General features: G+C 45.5%; 1 protein-coding gene across 4 annotated transcripts in view; it reads left to right on the forward strand.

Moving 5' to 3' along the window:
* The window catches only part of RAB11FIP1 (RAB11 family interacting protein 1), a 30959-nt gene extending 14846 nt beyond the window's left edge, over window positions 1-16113 (forward strand). For 3 of the 4 annotated variants that reach the window (XM_038560093.1, XM_038560094.1, XM_038560095.1), the window contains 5 exons: window positions 448-890; window positions 2057-2858; window positions 3882-5753; window positions 6523-6631; window positions 12931-16113. In XM_038560093.1, coding sequence (XP_038416021.1) covers window positions 448-890; window positions 2057-2858; window positions 3882-5753; window positions 6523-6631; window positions 12931-13149 — 3445 coding nt within the window. In that variant the 3' untranslated portion in view covers window positions 13150-16113. The remainder of the gene's footprint in view (window positions 1-447; window positions 891-2056; window positions 2859-3881; window positions 5754-6522; window positions 6632-12930) is intronic. The other variant, XM_038560096.1, reaches the window with a different exon arrangement.
* Window positions 16114-18916: the final 2803 nt, after the last annotated feature.

Consider the following 18916-nt stretch of genomic DNA (forward strand, 5'->3'; position numbering starts at 1 on the left):
GGGTCTCCAGGATCACGCCCTGGGCCAAAGGCAGGCGCCAAACCGCTGCGCCACCCAGGGATCCCTGCATTTTGTCTTCTTAACTGTTTGTAGGAGATCTTTGCATTTTTACTCTATTGAAGAAAAATACCAGTCATAGGAAATGATTTGATGGGATATTTTATTTATTTTATTTTCAGAAATAGCTATTGAATCAAGATTCTAAGTGACTATACATGAAGTATAAGATCCAATCATAGCTTTGCCTAGTGGGTGTCTTCTCAAAAATAAAATTACCAGTCCTGACCTGAGTCCCTGTCCCACCCTCTACTCCCAAGAAGAGAGTCCAAGAATATGTTTATATAAGAGGCTGGTGGTAGCAGAGAAGAGAGGCCAGTCAATGGGGACTGTGAACATTGTTTTAGGCTTTTTGATCCCAATGTAACCTCTCAGCCTTTCTCCTTGTAGGTGGTACACCTTGAAATCCAAACCAGGAAAGAAGGATAAAGAGCGAGGAGAAATTGAGGTTGACATCCAGTTTATGAGAAACAACATGACTGCTAGCATGTTTGACCTCTCCATGAAAGACAAGTCTCGGAATCCATTTGGGAAGCTGAAGGACAAGATCAAGGGGAAACCTAAGGACAATGCATCAGACACTGCCTCCGCCATCGTTCCCAGCGTGACGCCCTCAGCTGATAGTGACGATGAGTCTCCTTTAAAAGACAAGAAAAAGAAATCGAAGATCAAGACTTTGTTTTCCAAGTCTAATTTGCAGAAAACACCACTTTCCCAGTCCATGTCTGTCCTGCCTACGTCAAAGTCAGACAAGGTCTTGCTTCGTCCTGGAGACTTTCAATCCCGGTGGGAGGATGATGACAATGAGGATGAGTCGTCTTCTGCCTCGGATGGTGAGTTTTCTCCTCCTCCTTGCTTGAGCGCTCTTTCTCTCTCTCTCAGCCTACTTTGCTTTAAGAGAGAAGAAACAGGGCAGCCCTGGTGGCTCAGCAGTTTAGCGCCGCCTTCAGCCCAGGGTGTGATCCTGGAGACCCGGGATTGAGTCCCATGTCGGGCTCCCTGCATGGAGCCTCCTTCTCCCTCTGCCTGTCTCTGTCCCCCCATTCTGTGTCTCTCATGAATAAATAAATAAAATCTTTTAAAAGAGAGAGAGAGAAGAAACAAATCTTAAAGATTTTGATTCGGTTCCTTGGTTACTGAAATGATGGTCATGAGGGAGCTGGTGATGATGGCCATGATGATGGTGACGATGGTCATTATGGTGGATAATCTTGGTTACAAAGTCTTCTCTATTTCTAAGTGCTCTGGTTTCTAAGAACGTATAAATTCCTTTTTCTAAAATGTCTGGCTCTGTTGCTGATGTCCATTAAAAAAGGCTTTGAGGGGGCGCCTGGGTGGCTCAGTCAGTTAAGCATTTGCCTTTGGCTCAGATCACTGATCCCAGGATCCTGGGATCGAGCCCCACCTTAGTCTTCCTGCTCAGCAGGGAGCCTGCTTCTCCCTCTGGCTCTCCCCCTGTTTGTGCTCTATCTCAAATAAATAAAATCTGTATATATAAAATAAGCTTTTGGAATTAACAGAATGCATGCATCCAGGTTTTTCTTTTTTTAAATTAAGGGTAAAATCATGGAACCTTAGAGTAATTCTGACGTTTCATTGGTTCATCAGGTATTTATTGAGATCCTATTAATGTGTTTAACCTTCATGGGAATTATCCTTAATTAAGGTTGAGGAATCTAGTTCCTTTAACTGTGAATTTGAACTTCAATTTCAATGCCTAAATTCTTACTTTTGGCCAGATTTGGCCCTTCTCATTGGTTTAATGCAGGGTTTCCGGACCTCAGCACTCTTGGCAGGTTGGGCCAGATAACTCCTTGTTGTAGGGGCTGCCCCATGCATTGTAGGATCTTTAGCCGCATCCCTGGCTTCTACCTGTTAGATGCTGTAACACACCGTCATGCCAGTAAACAAAAACGTGTTCAGGCACGGAGAGATGTCACCCCTTTCCAGTTGTGAACCAGTCGTTTAACTTTTTGGTTTTTGTTTTTCTTCCCTGCAGTCATGTCTCACAAGAGAACAGAGAGTGCAGATCCTAAGCAACTGAACCAGAGCAATTTCAGCCTGCCCAAGAGGGAAGGACCCTCCTTTTTTGGTGGCCTTCGGTCTAAGAATGATGTCCTTTCTCGCTCTAACGTCTGTATCAATGGGAACCATGTTTACTTGGAGCAGCCGGAAACCAAGGGCGAGACGAAGGAGAGCACTCCCTCCTCTTCCCCGTCTCCCCAGGGCTTCCGGAAGAAGCATCTGTTCTCTTCCACCGAAAACCTGGCGACTCGGTCTTGGAAGGAGCCTGGGGATGGAGGGGCAGTGTCTTCCGACAGGCGGTGGTCTGAGTCTTCCACAAAGGACTCTCTCAAATCCATGTCTCTGCCGTCCTACCGGCCACAGGTCAGTGGGGATATTCGGGAGAACGCAGCACCAGCGAGCTTGGAGGCTGCAAAGGAAACCAAAGAGAGCAAGAAGCAGGAGAATAAGAAGTCCTCTTTGCTGTCCCTGGTGACGGGAAAGAAGGACACAGCCAAGGGCAGCGAAGGCGGAAGCCCTTCTGCCACCCCAGGGAAGGAGACAGAAGGCACATCGATGGAAGTCAAACCGAGGGAGGACCAGCCAGGGCCTGACGAAGACCTAGGGAAACGATCTGAGAAGGATACTGTGGCCGTTGTCTTTGGACAGGGCCGCTCCCTGAACCCGTTTGAAGAAGTGCAGGTCACAGAACCTGAACCTGACCGACAGCTCACGTTTGAACCCACACCCCCCGTCGGCTCTACGAGGGCACCGCAAACGAAAGCTGTCAAGCCACGGTGAGTCCTAGCCCTCCTCGGGCAGGGGGCCCACACCTCACTGTCCAGGGTAGTCAGCAAGGTCTACTGGCCGAGCAGATCTTGCTTGCTGGTCCGTGGTCGTAGCTGTGTATGGCAAGCATTTCATCATCTGAGTTATTTTTATCAGCCTATACTGCCTGCCTGGCCCACCCTGCCCGGGCTGCAGTGGTGCATCCCAGCCCAAAGCCCCTGCCAGCAGGCGCGGTCTGTCCATCTCAGTAAGATAATCAGACCCCGTGGAAAACCATGCTTTGCAGCTGACTATGAGTATTGCAAATGGGAATGCCAGGTTTTGGCTGTGGTATGAGCAGAACATGTGTTTTTATTTAAAGTTCTTTTTTTGTTTAAAGTTCTTATCACATATTGCCCTTTCAGGAGGATAGTATCTTTCCTCCTTGCAACGTGGCATTGCTTTGCTGGCACGGGAGGCCTTTGGTCCACTCTCGAGGATGCCTGGGATGGTTCTCTGAGTGTTCAGTTGTGCATCTTGTTGCAAAAGCCTGAGTGAGCGTCGGGGGGCTTCTGCTTTCAGCATGACTCACATTCACACTGACAATGTTTCTGTGGTCTGGGGTGGTAGAGACTTTTTTTGAGATTCTGCTTTACTTTGATTTCACACACATGCACACACACACATACACACACACACACACACACACATGCATGCAGACTGTTCCTCTTAAAACTGGTGCCTGTTACCCTGAGTGCATCCTTTATTGCTTTGAAATTTTTCGATGTATTTTGTTTATCACCAAAAGAGACCGTAGGCTGTTGCTTTACTTGGAGCTTTCTGTGTTGCAGCAGCCCTTCGCATGGCAGATGTGCTTGGTGATAAAAGTGTTCCTTTCATATGTTATTAATGTTCCTTCTCTAACTTCTTAAAATACTGCCCCAAATATTAAAGTGCTCTCCCCTTTGGAACACCTTTATCTTTTAAGTGTTTATCGCCTCTCATGATGAATCTGCAACTGACCTGCAGATTTTATTTTGTCCTTTTTGCAGACTGGACGTGTCTCCAGAGGCTCCAGCCACAGCCAGGCTTCCTTCTTCCCCTGACTCTACTCTCTTTTTTTCTGCTCTTCTGTCCAGTTCTGGCCAGACACCTGTCCCTTCTAAATTGGGGCATTGTGCAGAGACACCATCCTCTGAATCTCCTTCTGTCTTCTCTTTCTCATCTCCCATTGTGGCTCCCATTTCCACATCCACGCCAGTTGAAAACTGGCCCCCCACAGACCAGGGCCAGGCCAGTCCTGAAGAACCATCTTTGCTCCATAAGGCAGAATTGCTAAGAGAGAGTTTAACACAGGATCCAAAGACTGTTTCTTGTGCCTCGGGGTCACGTTTCCAACAGCTCCCCACTCCAGCGTGGAAGGGAATGGAAGATTATCCAATGGGGAAGACCAGTGAGATAGGCCTGGAGAGCACCGTCGGTCATGACTCAGAAAGGTCTCTCCTAAAGCAACCTGAAAGGGAAGAAGTTCAGAGGGCTCCCCACTCAGAACAAGACTATGCCCCTTCGTCTCAAGAGACCCAAGAAGTAATACTTGCTCCTTCATTCAGAAGTGGCCAGATCGAGAGCCCGGCATGGAGGCCTCTGATGGGGGAACACACAGGCTCAGAGCATCCATTTGGGTCTTTTGGGGAGAACAGAGTTAAGGGGGGCAGCATGACTTCTGCAATTAAAGAAGCGGCACCCCCTCTTCAGTCTGGAGAATCAGCTCCCACTCTTGGCTCTGTGATGCAGAGACACAAAGAGAATGTTGACGAAAGCCAAAAGAAAATCAAGAAGCGTGTATCATTTTCAGAGGAGATCTTTATGGAAGAGGAGCTAGAGGAGTCCACTGGGTTGGTGGAAGAGCACAGAGATAATCCCCAGGAGGTGACACACAAAGGAGCCACCTCTGGAAACCTGTCAGACGGAGAGCCTGCTGGGTGTTTCCACGCAGAGGTCACAGAGACGGAAGCTGTGTCTGCACCCGGGCCAGTGAAGCATGGTGTGCCAGCTTCCATGGCAGACCCCCTTCACTTCCCCTCTTCCAAGGAGTGTGTCTCAGAAGGCCCTGTGAGTGAGGCAAGCTCAGGGAAAGACATCCCACTCTTAAAGATTGAGCGAGACGATACGCCTATGGCTCAAAATCAGAGCAAAGCCAGTGATCACGAAGGTTTATTGTCTGATCCCCTGAGTGGCCTTCACTCTATCCCAGGTATTAACTCTCCAGTCATGGCTGATCTGGGCTTAACCCTTCCTGCAATTCCTGAAGTGGCGTCAGATGATGAAAGGGTGGATCAGGGTGAAGATGACAGAGAGACAGCCCAGGTGGCAGCCCTGCAAGTAGGACCTTCCTCCGTGAGCATGTCACATGCCCATCCTGAGATGGAGAAGGGGCCGAGGGGCGAGGCAGATGGGTGGGCGGCACCTGTAGAGAGCCTGCCTGACCTCGGGTCAAAAGCACCCGAAGTATCTGTTATGGCCTCTTCAGAGCCAACTACAGCTTCAGGAATTCATAAACCAGAGCTTGGCAAGAGCTCACGCTTGGATAAACAGCTGCCAGGTCCTGGCTGTGGCAAGAAGGAAAAGCTGATGGGAAATGGGAGGCCCAGCCAGCCTCCTGATACAGCCCTCGACTCCCCTGTACCCAGCCCCTCCTTTTCTGAGACCTTTCCTATTACACACTCTTTCCCCAGCCACCCACATGCTGACACTCACCACACCAGTACAGCAGAATCTCAAAAAAAAGCAACAGCAGAGGGCTCCGCTGATAAAGTGGAAAATTCTGGCAAGAGGAAGCCGCTTCTTCAGGCCTGGGTCTCACCCTCAGAGACACAGCCAGTCTCAGCTCAGCCAAGCGCGGGAACGGGGTCAGCCAAGCACAGGTGAGAGTCGGGGAAGATTGTTTTGTCAATGTGAGCGATCCCCCCCACCTTCCCACAGCCCTTTTTGCCTTTTGCCTGCAGAGATAAGGGCTTTCTAGCTGCATGGATATCCAGGTGGTACCTCCTGCACATTTTGCTGGTAAGGCTCATTTTTAAAGGGTCTGTCCAGTGGTGGGAACACCTTCTCAAGACACTCCTGCATTTGCAGGGAGGATACAATATTAGTCTTTAGAGATAGTTTAGGAATTACGCTGGACAGTCAGATTTGGGGCTCTCAGATCACAGAGATGTCTTGTGACCAGTACCTTCCTAGTATCAAAAACCAACTGAGATGGAGTGATAGAACGTAGCTGTGTTGGAAGCTTGCTTTAAGCTCCGCCCAAGGTAAAGCTGGCCTGTTTGTTCCCAACTCTTTATTGTGGAGGAACAGAAGGCTCTGTAGGGACTCACACAGGACAGTCCTAGGCTGTAGCTGCCTCAAAAATAAGAGGCTGTGTCTCGTGTTCTTCTGACATTGATAATGAGACAAGGGTCTGTGAGAACATTGGGACACCTGGTTGAGTGTGCTTGGTTGGTTTGTTTGCGGTGGCCTAGTGCTGACTGCCCTCGTTACCACAGGAACACTGGTGTGTGTGAGACTGCAGGTGTGCACAGAACGTATCACCACTCTGCCCTCCTGTCTGTCTCACTGGCTGCCATCCGTGAGATGGATAGTTTCTTGGTTTGGCCATTGCAGAAAGGTCTAAGGATCCTATCCTCTTCTCTTTAGACTTCATCCCGTGAAGCCAATGAACACAACAGCCACCAAGATTGCGAACTCCAGCTTGGGCACTGCCACCATCATCAGTGAGAACTTGATCAACGAAACCATGATGAAGGTATGTCTTCTCCAAGAAGTAGGTGTGCTACTCAGGACCAATTTAAGAAAAAAAAGTTTCTAGAGTCACCATTATATATACCTCCTTAAGGCAGCAGGTAACACCAGGAGCTACTTGACCCTATGTCTGGGTCTTTGGATAATCTTTGGAAGTCCCTACACTTCCCAGGGGATTATTATTGTTCTCCTCATATTTACTTAATTATTGTTGAATTGCTTGTGTCTCAAGCAACGTGACTGATATGGGTGCTTCTTTCTAGCAAGAAGAAGATATGACCCACCATCTGGTCTGTTCCAATCAGGGATTTTTCATTTTCCCACATATCCTTTCTTATCTTTTGGCAAGAATGTAAAATTCTTGTGGTTGTTAATCATTGCCTAGATATACTTTTTTGAAACTTTATTCTGCAGTCATTTCAAACTTAAAAAAAGTTGCAAAGAATAGTACAAAGAACCCCTATAAACCTTCCCAATTCATCAGTTGTTGACATTTTACCACATTTGCTTTATCATTTTCACCCTCTCTCTCCCCCTCCCTGTCTGTTCTCTCTTTATATATACATCTTTTTTTTTTCTTTTGTCTGAACCCTTGGAGGGTAAGTTGCCTACCTCATGCCCCTTTTACCCCTAAATACTGAAGTGTGGAATTCCTAAGAATAAGGACATTGAATCAAGGTCAAGGTGTTTAAAATTGGTGTCATCCTCTTTTCTCATCTGTAGCCCATACATGCACTTCACCTGTTGTCTCATAAGTGTGCTCCTTAGTTTTCCTGTTTTTTCTTTCCAGTCCAGGATCCAATCCAGGATCTCTCGCTGTTTCGTTGCTGTCTCTCTCTCTAGGCTCCTTTATCCTGGAATAGCTCCCCCACCTTCTTAAAGTCTCTCAAGATCTTGACGTTCTCTAAGGCTTTCTATCAGTTGTTTTGTAGAATTTTCCTTGGTTTGGATTTGTCTGCTGTCTCCTCATGGTTTGGTTGAGGTCACACAATCCTGGCAGGAATTAACCTCGAAAATCGCGGGTCCCTCTCGGTGCATCATAAAAGGAGGCACATTATGTCCGCCTGTCGCGGTAGTAGGAATGTTAACTCTGATGACCAACTTTAGGAGGTGTCTGTGAGGTTCTCTAGTGGAAAGTTGTTATTTTCCCCCATTTACAATCAATATGAAATTCTTGGGGAACTAATTTCAGATGATGTAAGTGTCTTGTTCCTTACCGACCTTTTGTTCCCAGGCTTTCATATGCATTGGTGAATATGGTAGTGTTTGAAACACTGTTCTTTTTCATTCAGTAGTAGATCATAAGCGTTTTTGCATGTTACTACTTAATTTTTCTTTAAAATGGTTATAGCAATATTTACTTAACTGTTCCCTTGTTATTGGATATTTGGGTGGTTTTCTGTTTTTCAGTATGAATAACACTATAGTCAACAATTTCTTGCATAGAACTTGTCCCCTTAAGCTTAATTTCCAGGAAGAATATCGCTTGACTAGAGGATCTCTTCTCTTTCAAAAGCTTGGGCTTATATCAAACTCCAATTTAAACTCCCCCCGCCCCCCCCCCAAAAAAAAAAAAAAAAAAAAGCTTGGGTTAACTTTAAAAAAAGAACTCCTGCCCACCAACCAAACCAAACCAACACCTGAATGGTCTCTGCTTTGCAGTGTCTCTATCCTGCCCTTTCTGGTTCTAAAATCAGAAGGATTTAGAGCACTGTCTTGTTGCAAACCTCAGGGCTTTGACTCATTGGTCACGTGGGCTGGAGGAGAATGATTTACTGAGGGACTGGTGGGCAAGGATGTGTTGCATTTCAAATATGTGGAGAGGAATTTCCTGACTACTGGGGACCACCATCAGTAGAAATAAACTTTATTTCTGTTTTAGTCCATGGCATCTAAACGCTTCATTCAATCAGGGGTTTTACAGTCCTCTGTACTGTAAGATACCAAGTAGTTTTTGAGTTATTAGAACAGAAACTTCTTGCTTGTGTCTCCTTTACTCCTGCAAGCATTTTTAAAGTGCCAGTTAGTTGTTACTATCTCTGGCTCCATCGCCTGTCTGCCACCAGGAGCTAGTGAAAGGCTCACTGAAAGCTGGAGATCTGAGGTTCAGGTAAAGAGGCTGAGTAGTGGTAAGAGATGGTCAATGCGAACACGTTAGCATCTTCCAGCCACCTTGCCTTCTCTTCCCTTGTGCCACATGCTGCCGGGGCTGGTGGTAAGTGAGCCTCATTCTCAGACGTATCTGCCGTAGCCAGCATGGTGTACCTGCTGTGTTTTAGCCCCAGCCTAAAAATGCACCATGACTCGCCCGGCTCAACTTGGCTGGTGTCTGTGGGTGTGGAGAAGAGGCTGCGTGTACTTTCCTGGAGCTAATGATATTTATCAGGAAACCAGGCAAAAGAACAGCATAAAAGGGACAGTAATGAAAACCAGGGTCATGGAGCAGCCTCCCATCCCCTCTTCCTTTTACTGTGGAATGCAGCTGGGCTCCAAAGAGAAACAAACACCTAGCTCTCGGGAAGTGACCAAGACCCTTGGCTCCCATTTTATTTATTCTTCAAAGCTCATTTAGTCACGGGCTTATCTCCTGGCCCTGACTGAGAGAATAACTTGCCTTAAAACAAAGGCAACTGCTGCTTATTTTGCTCATGATTTGTAAGCCCAACCGCTGCCCCTCTGACTGCCTGCAACAAAGGGCTTAGTTCTGGACCATACCTAGTAAATATTCTTTTTTTTTTTTTTTTTAATATTTTGAGTATATATGGAAAGTTTCCTAGAGACTCCTCGTGGCCCTCCATATAATAGATGCTTTGTACTAAGCCATAAATAATATTTATAAAAGTAACTACTCCTTGGAATGTCGCAAAGTAAAAGAGAGGTTAGGGAAAGAAATTGCATAGCTAAAGTTATGAAAAGCTAGCCCAATCATTACTATAGTGGTTTTTTTGTTTTGTTTTTTTCTTTTGGTTACTGTTTTAGGGCCTCCACCCCTTATAGATGATTTATAACTTAGGAGTGTTATTTATTTACCCAGGTGTCTTTAACACTTCCATTTAAAAATAATAGAGCCAACTAGATCCAAAAATCATCTATCCTGTTAATAATGGAAAAAGTTGGATACAAATTTGAATATACGTCATTATTATTACACCTACAGGAGGGAACATCCAATGTGAAAATCCTGGAAGGAAATCTGTGACAATGGGCACTGTTTTTTCTTGAATTAATGGTTATTTTCTTTGTACTTCTTCCTCGCCATGGCTGTTGCTCACTTTCTGGAATGCTGGACTGTTTTATAATTTTTTAAATCATCACATATCTAGGATTGCCTAATGATTTCAAAGACTTATGTACTTTTTCCTTTGGATTATGATATCCAGATTACATAGCTGTTTCATAGTTTGTAAGGCATGAAATGTACATGCCTTTTCAACCCCATGCATTTATCATAAGGAAATATTTTAGAGATATGATCAAAGATTTATGCTCATGCATTTTAATAAAAACAACCCTCCCAAAAAAACCAACCTAAATATCTAGCAATAGAGAGATGAGTAAAATATAATGAAATTTTAAGCCTCCTGGGGCGCCTGGGTGGCTCAGTGGGTTAAGTGTTTACCTATAGCTCAGGTCCTGATCCTGGGGTCCTGGGATTGAGCCCCTCATCAGGCTCCCTCAGTGGGGAGTCTGTCTCTTCCTCTCCCTCTGCCCCTCCCCCTGCTTGTGTTCTTGCTTTCTCTGTCAAATAAATAAATAAAATCTTTTTAAAAAGTTTTTAAGTATCCATTAGAAATGACTTTGCTAAAATTTAATGATAGGAAAATGCTCATAAAATAATTTTAGTATTATTATTTTTTTAAATTTATTTTTATTTATTTATGATAGACGTAGAGAAAGAGAGAGGCAGAGACACAGGCAGAGGAGAGGGAGAAGCAGGCTCCATGCCGGGAGCCCGACGTGGGACTCGATCCCGGGACTCCAGGATCGCGCCCTGGGCCAAAGGCAGGCGCGAAACCGCTGAGCCACCCAGGGATCCCCTCATAAAATAATTTTAAAACACTTGAAAGCCATATTCTGCATGATGCTTAAAGTTGTAAAACATACCATAAAGAAACCAAGGAAGAAATAAGAAACCCAACTGTTACGTGTTGAAGTTACATGATAATTTTTTCTCTCTTCTGTCTTTGAGATTTTCCATTATGAGAAAACATTCCCTTTATAGTGAAAAACAGAATTCTGTTATTTTGGGGGGAAATTAATTTTTAAAAAAGATTTTATTTATTTACTTGAGATCCCAGGACCCTGGGATCATGACATGAGCCGAAGGCAGTTAGCTAACTGTGCCAACCAGGTTCCCCTGGGGAAATTAATTTTAATTCATTTCCAAAGTGTAGTTGACATATCACTCCCCATCTTTGAAGTTTGTCCCAGTCTCCTATGTAGCTGTGGGCTCTTGGTTGCCCAGCTCTCTGGAACCCAAACCCCTGTGCCCCCGTGTAAGGCACTGTAGGGACCTGGTCTCTACTCTCAAGGAGCACCTGCCTGCTCCTGCCTCCAGGTGACATCTTCCTTATTCATCAGTGGAGGGACACTTGGACTGCTTCCATAGTTTGGCTGTTGTAAATAATGCTGCACCCAACATAGGAATGCATATGTATATTCTCCAATTAGTGTTTTTATATTCTTTGGATAAATACCTACAAGTGGAATTACTGGATCGATTCTAGTTTTAATTTTTTAAGAAACCTCCATACTGTTCCCCAGTGGCTGCACCAGCTTGCATTCCCACCAACAGTGCATGAGAGATCTTAAGCATTTTTAAGTGTACAGATAAGTAGTGTTAAGTACATTCACATTGTACACCCAGTCTCCAGAATTCTTTTCCAGACACTCAACTTTTTGGTTGAAGATTGTTTTAGCATTACAAATAGGATGATTGAGGTCCAGAGGAATGTGTGCCTTCAACAAGTTGAAAAACAAAAGGATTAAGGGAGAAGTGGTTTTTCAAAAAAGTAGTCCAACATCTCACCTATTTCTGGGCAGCCTGTGTTAGGTGAAAACCTGCTCTGTGCATAGAAATGTCAGTGTGTACTTCTTCTTCTTCTTTTTTTTTTCTTAAGATTTTATTTATTTATTCATGAGAGACACACAGAAAGGCAGAGACATAGGTAGAGGGAGAGGCAGGCTCCCCACTGGGAGCTCCCCAGGACCCTGGGATCATGCCCTGAGCCAAAGGCAGATGTTCAACCACTGAGCCACCTGGGTGCCCTGTCAGGGTGTGCTTCTAAGCCAGTAATACAGGCACTCTGCTTTCCTTCTGAGCCAGGATAAGAGGGATGGGATTTCCCTCTGATTTTTAGCTAGTGGGTAGGCAGCTTACGTCACTGGACTGAGCAGGGCCTTTGATTATGTTGTCAAAAGAGTGAATGATGATTCTGCTCTTGACTTAGTTTCTCCAAGTGGAGACTTGATACAACATGGTACCTTTTATTCAGTCCTTATCTTGTGTTTCCTCATGGTTTGGGCCTGGTCACTTTGCAGTTGGGTTCCAGTCATCCCAGATTATAAACGCTGATGGAGTAACTCCTTAGGGCTCCTGCTCTTGCCAAGATTGGTACAGCTCAGCCCTGGCTCTGGCCGCAGTGTGCCCAGAGGGTACACCATGACGTCTGAGGGTGATGACTAGGTGATGCATTGTGGTGGCACTTAGCATATTTCTTGAGTGTGAAATGACTTAAAGTGGGGTCTCTGAGTAGCCAGTGCATCAACCTAACCATGGAGTCCTGCTGAGTGTAGTGGAGGAAGCAGCAGGTAGTCTGGGATGAGTGACTACCTGGGGTGATGGCAGGTGAGCATCATCTCCCGTATCTTCTGTCACTAGGGTTTCTTCATTGGCCACCTTAGCTTGGGGCTCTCAGCTTTGCATTGATATTTCACTGTGCCAGCTCCTAGTGTTCACAGACTTCCAAATCTCAAAATCCCATTTCCTAAAATCTCAAATCCAGAGTCTAATCCAGGGGTTTGTAGCCTATGAGCCAAATATGGTTTTTATGTTTTTAAAAAGTCATAAAACAGAAACAAATAAAACAACAAAGAACAGGCAACAAAGGCCATATGTAGCCTGCAAAACCTTAAATATTTACTCTCCGGTCCTTTGTCCCTAACCAGTTTTCCACCTGAATTGAAAATACGTTCCCAGGAGACCCCGATCACTAATAACGTTTTCCTCTTTTATATTTCTTTTAGATATTTGCCTTTTTTGCTGACTTTACGCTTTTTCTTCCCTTTCTCCCCCTTCTAAAGAAATACAACCCCTCGGACCCTGCCTTTGCTTATGCACAGCTAACCCATGATGAGCTGATCCAGTTGGTTCTCAAACAGAAGGAGACAATAAGCAAGAAGGAGTTTCAGGTTCGAGAGCTGGAAGACTACATTGACAATCTGCTAGTCAGGGTCATGGAAGAAACCCCCAACATCCTCCGAGTTCCGGCTCAGGTCGGCAAAAAGGCAGGAAAGATGTGAACCGATGTGACACTGAGACTGTTCTGTGAGTTTGTTTCTACCTGCTCCTGAGGTCAGGGACTCCGTATGCCTGATAACCAGCCTTCAGGCTCCAAGTCACCATCTGCCTCCCTGTGTGTTATCTGGCAAGAGTCAGCTCCACCAGCCAAAGCCAGGTTAATTATTACAATGAATCTCTTGCTGTACATTCCCAGGGGTTTGTTTTTAAATGCCACTGTGCCTTTAACGATATTGTAAGTACTTTATTCTCTGACCAGAGATGTGGTCATAAGATCTGTCCAGAGATTCAGATGGTGCAGGGTTATTCGGGTATTTAACATTGGGGTTTTCTTTCTTCGATATTGATGTTTAAAAATACATACTCCCACCCCCAACCCACCCAGTCAGTAAATTAGGGGGTGAAATGAGAAGGACTGGGCAGTTGGTGTTGCGTTACACTTACTTGCTTGGTTTTTTAGTAGCTTAGGGTGGCTTTTGGCTGCAGGTGCTAAATTTTGATCCTGTGCAAACCTTCTGGGCTTCTTGGGCTTGGTCTTGATTTGCCCGAAGCAGGGGAGTTTAAAGAAAGCCTTTGAGTGTGCCTTGTAGATTCTGAACAAGCTTCCTTTTCTAAACACCAGCTACCACTACTCTTTAGCCTTACAACGTGTTCCTTATCGATCCACAGGGCCTGTCTGTGGAGACATGAGAAGTAGAAGAGGGCATGTGTCACTTTGCACTCACTTAATAAGGGTTGATCAAAGTCTCATGGTGGCCAGGTTCCTGCTGGCTGGTGTGGCCCCATCAGCGCCTTGAGAAGGGATTGGGTGACCCAAGCATTTATTAACTCAGTTCCACCAGGTATGGAATGATTTCAGTAGGACTCCTGTGGCCTGTTCCCTCAGTGCCTTTGCTTGGCTCCCTGATTTCCTCAGCAACACTTCCTGGCACTCCTCCACCATCCTTGTTATAAAATTATGAAGAGCAAGAAGATAACACTTAGTTTTGGTTGGTGGTATTTTTAAATCTAGACAGACACACCTTTTTTTTTTCTTTTCTTTTTTTTTTTAAAGCTAGGACACTTCTGAACTAATAGCCCTGGTTCGGGTCCCTCAGGTAGTTTCATTGTTCGGAACCTAATACTGGAATTAGAATGTTTCTGTGTTGCTTGTGGCTGTCACAGAATCATCTCAGAGCCTTGAGCTCCCTTGGGGATGGAGTGGGGGAGAGGAGATCACAGGCCAGCATGGTGGGCAGGGCTCGAGGCAACAATGGTTATAAGGCTGGGGGTCTCTTCTGTACGTTCTTGTTCTTGTTCTATGTACCGGAGGAGGCAAGACGGTTGTCAGCAGAACCCCTTTCAGGAGCACGTTTGCTGCAATGTTAGTTGTATCGGAGCACTTTAATCCGAAGGATGATACTATAACTTGATTAATCAGCTTTTGATTACCTATAGCTGTTTTATTTAATACTCTCTTACAGAAGTGGGGACCACTGTAAACTTCTCAGAGGACTTGTATTTTTGTAGTGCTATGAAAGTTATTTACATACCTATAAAGAGAACCAGATATTCACCTCAGCTCTGAAAATGTACATGTATATATTCATTCTGCAGTATATTTTTTACTTAAAAGCATATTTTGACTGTGATAACCCAAGGGCACTGGGGTCAGGTGTGCTCTGAATGATTTCTCCTTAGAAGAGCTGGTGTGGGGACCTGCATTGCTCACAAGAGGTGCTTGGTCTGGAGATATTATCTGCTGCTAGGACCTCAGGTATGTAACTCGGTCAGTGTTTGAGAGGGACATCTGGGTAGGGGAATGGATTCCTGTGCTCTGAAATGCACTTAGGAACTCTGGAGAATGAAGGACAATTTACTTCAAGGGTGTCTGGCATCAACCACTGCTGGGAAAAAAAATCTAATTTATAGCATTCCTGTACCTCTCAAAGTAGATAGCCTGGGAGGGCATTAGGTAATGGCTGTCCTCAAGGACTCTACTTTGGGGGAGGATTTATCTAGGCAAAGTCTGCTCTGAACCTTTAGCAAGGGTTGGTGAATCAGAGCAATGGAGCTCCTACAACTGGCATGTGTCTGAGGGCGTTCACCCACCCACACGAGGAGAGTTGGGACTTGCCTTGAGCTACTATAAATGCTAACCTGATTGAAGGACTCTGGGAGAAAGCTGTGTTCTGGAGAAAGAAGCAGGAGCATCTCTCTTCCTGGCCTTGCCTGGCTGCCTCCAGAAAGAGCAGTTTGTACTTTAGGAAAGCATCAGATTAAATACAGAACTTCAGTTGGGAGGTCAGCCTCCTGAGGAAAATGTCAGTCCTTTGCCTATTTTCTATCATCTCATTCCTTGAACTTTGACACATTTCCTGCCCTCTATTTTATTCCTGTGTGCTCTCATGGGGGAGGGGGCAGAATGGAGGAACAAGAAAGTCTGACCTTTGGCATGCTGAAGAGCTGTTGACCTTGAGTGGGAGGTATGTGTGCACACGGATGGGTTACATGTGTGTGCGTGTGTGTGTGTGTGTGTGTGTGTGTGTGTGTGGTTTCCAGCTTTGTTAACAGCAGGAGCTCAAAAGGGCAGAGAGGAGGGAGGACCCATGACACTCAGTCACATACCATATTGAAGGCCAGAGGCAATTTAATGTTAAATTAGGCAGGATCTTCCCTCCTTCCCAACTGACCTTTGTATTTCCTTTTTGAGAACTACGAATTAATGATGCCTCAAGGCTGACGGATTAATTGCCCTAGGTGGAGAATTTAGCCTCCTAGTAGTCATACCAACCTCAACTCTGCATTTCTCAATATCTATTATGTGAGCTACTAACTTGACCTCTTTCACCCATCACCCAGCATTTTTGAATTATAAAATTATTTCCTGCCTTGTTACTTTGGGAATTTTTAATCTCTTTGGTTTTGTTTTTAAGAAGTAACCTAAAATTTCTACAACACTAAATAAAATGGTACTACCTTTCAAAGATTTGTGTGTGTACTTTGGTGTGGGTGCAGTAAAAATGTCTTCTGGAAAACCTCTCTTGGGGAGTGACCAGTGTTTCTCACCCCATGAGTATCTCTCACCTGGATTCCTGTGGCTGCCACCTTGCCTGGTGCCCAGAGGTCCCAATGTCCTTTCTCCTGCAGAGGATAGGACATCTGTGATACCTTCCCTATGACACATCTTTTATCTTGGCCTGCAGAGACCATGGCATTTACGAGAACATCCTTTGAATTCTCTGACCCCACTGCTAAGAGCTGCCACCTTTTCCTAGGGCCTGAGCAATTTTGGCTGAGCATTTGATTAAGTCCCTTCCCCAATCCCTCCACCCCAACACCCCCTCCCCCCTCCCCAATTTCCTAGAGAGTAAAAGCTTCACTGTGGGGACATGATTTAAATTCAGATTGGCTTCAGACTGCTCCAGATCTAGAAGCCAAATCCCTGGTGCAGTCAATTTAATTTATTCATTTCTGAGTAGCAGGTATTGGGGAAGCACAGAGAATCTTCTCCTGAGTTCAGCTTTCCCAGAACTCTGAACCTTTCCTGGTGAGGTGAGAGGTCTGCCTGCCTCCCACCCATAGTTCTTGCTCCAAGGGCCCTGACCTCTTGAAAGGGAGGAGATGCTTTTTCTTGCTCAGTGATAAAAGTCACATTGTAGAGGGATAGGCAGCCAGTGCCTGTGAAGCTCCCCCAGGTGGGAGAAGGGAGCGCCCCTGAAGCCTCCCTGGTTACCCTAACTGGTTGTCAAAGATGGGACCACCACGTAAAGTGATAGGAGAGCAGCTTCTCTTAAACACAGCCCTCCAGGTTCCATTCAAGAAAAAGAAAAGAAAAAAAAAAAAAAAAGCCCTGGGGAAGGAAAGTTTCATTATGCAAATGACCCTAACTTTTCCCTCTGAGATTACCCACCCCGTCTGGTCCCTCAGGGGCAGGCTACTATGTCTTTCAAACTCCAGCCCAAAAAGAAACAAACTCCCTCCTGTCTTTGAAGTCTCAGGCCAGCTGCTAGTAACAGAAAATGAAAACACCACATACACACACACACACACACACACACACGAAAATAAAGTGAATGATCATAGGACATATGGACAGCATAAAGAGTGGACTTAACCAAATCCAGGGTTCTGAGCTAAAGGAAGTCAAGCCCCTGAACCTTGGGAGCTTGGTGGGCATCTGCCAGGAGGCTTCAGGCTCTTGTCTTGGCCTCTTAGTTGGTGGAAAGGCCTCTCCTGGTCTGCCTCTGAAGGAGTAGTGTCCACTCCTGCCCCCTCCACTCCCTTGTCCACTCACTTGGTCTATAGATTTTTTTCTTGGAAAAGAAGAATTCTTAAATTCCCCACTCCCAAGAGGTAACTAACCACTGTTATTTTGATTCTTTGCCTGGCATTTTGCCCCCTCACAAATAGATACACTTAATTTTTAAAAAAGATTTTATTTATTTATTCATGAGAGACACACACACACACAGAGGCAGAGACACAGGCAGAGGGAGAAGCAGGCTCCATGCAGGGAGCCCAATGTGGGACTCGATCCCGGGACTCTGGGATCATGCCCTGAGCCAAAGGCAGAGGAATCACCCAGGCATCCCTACACTTAATTTTTTTAAAAAGAATTTTAATTTAGATGTTTTTTTTTTTTAATTGAGGTGTAGTCGACATACAATACTATATCCGTCTCAGGTGTACAAGATAGTGATTCGACATTTTTATACATTAGCAAGTGATCACGACCAATCTAGCTCCCGCCTATCACCACACACAGCTCGTAGGGTGTTCACTATACTCCCTGTGCTGTATGTCGCATCCCTGTGTCTTATTTAGATACGCTTTTAAATGCAGATGGGAACAGGCAATATACCATACAGTATGGGTTGCTTTGAACATTTCTGCTTGCCTTCAGATCCTGTTCTGCAACAAGGACAGATAGTGATTCTGGGGGAGGACGTGCCCCAGCCAAGTACCTCCTCCCTGGGCTCCCCAAACACACGGAAGAGCCATGGTGACTGCGGCACAATCCAGGGTGCTCCCGTCCTGGTTCTCATCACAGCCACCTCTGGACCAGAATGAGCACTTGCTGGGGAAGTACCCCACCCCGGCCTCCCAGGAAAAGCATATAGGGTGTGGTTAGGACTCTTCAACTGTGGCCCAAGCATCAGCACAGGCCCCCTTAGCCCTAGAACCCAGTCTCTAAGCAGATGGACCCTGTTCTCTCGGCTTCTCTTGAGGTGTCATCTTGGGGGCTTTGCAATCTTGCTCTCCTGGGAAGGCTGGAGCTTTCACTTTGCATTCAAAACAGGCTTCCTTCAGCTCTGTAAGGCCACCATTCTCCAAAGCTGCAGAATCTCCTGCAAGAGAGTGTCTTCAGCCTCTAAACGTTTGAGTTTTTTACACAAAAACCTGTATCAGAGTCCCTGGAAATAGTCACTCTGCTGCCACTGATAAGCCCTCACAGAGGTGACAGAAAGCTGCTCCTCTCTTTGCAAATCAAGTGCCCTTCAGGCTGAGCCTTGAATGCAAAAGGAAGGCTCCTTTGTTGCATTATTATTCACTAAGCATATACTATTTCTAATTCTCATCAAGGTGCATAATATTTCCATTATGCAGATGAGGAAACTGAGTCTTAGGCATCAGAACTTTAGTTCTCCTAGGATCACATACTGAGGACTTAAGAATGGATTTGGGGCACCTGGGTGGCTCAGTGGGTTAAGTGTCTGCCTTTGGCTCAGGTCCTGATCCCCGGGTCCTGAGATGGAACTGCATCGGGCTCCCTGCTCACCCGAGAGC

The sequence above is a fragment of the Canis lupus genome, chromosome 16 (genome assembly GCF_011100685.1).
Source record: "Canis lupus familiaris isolate Mischka breed German Shepherd chromosome 16, alternate assembly UU_Cfam_GSD_1.0, whole genome shotgun sequence".
Classification (NCBI taxonomy): Eukaryota; Metazoa; Chordata; class Mammalia; order Carnivora; family Canidae; genus Canis; species Canis lupus.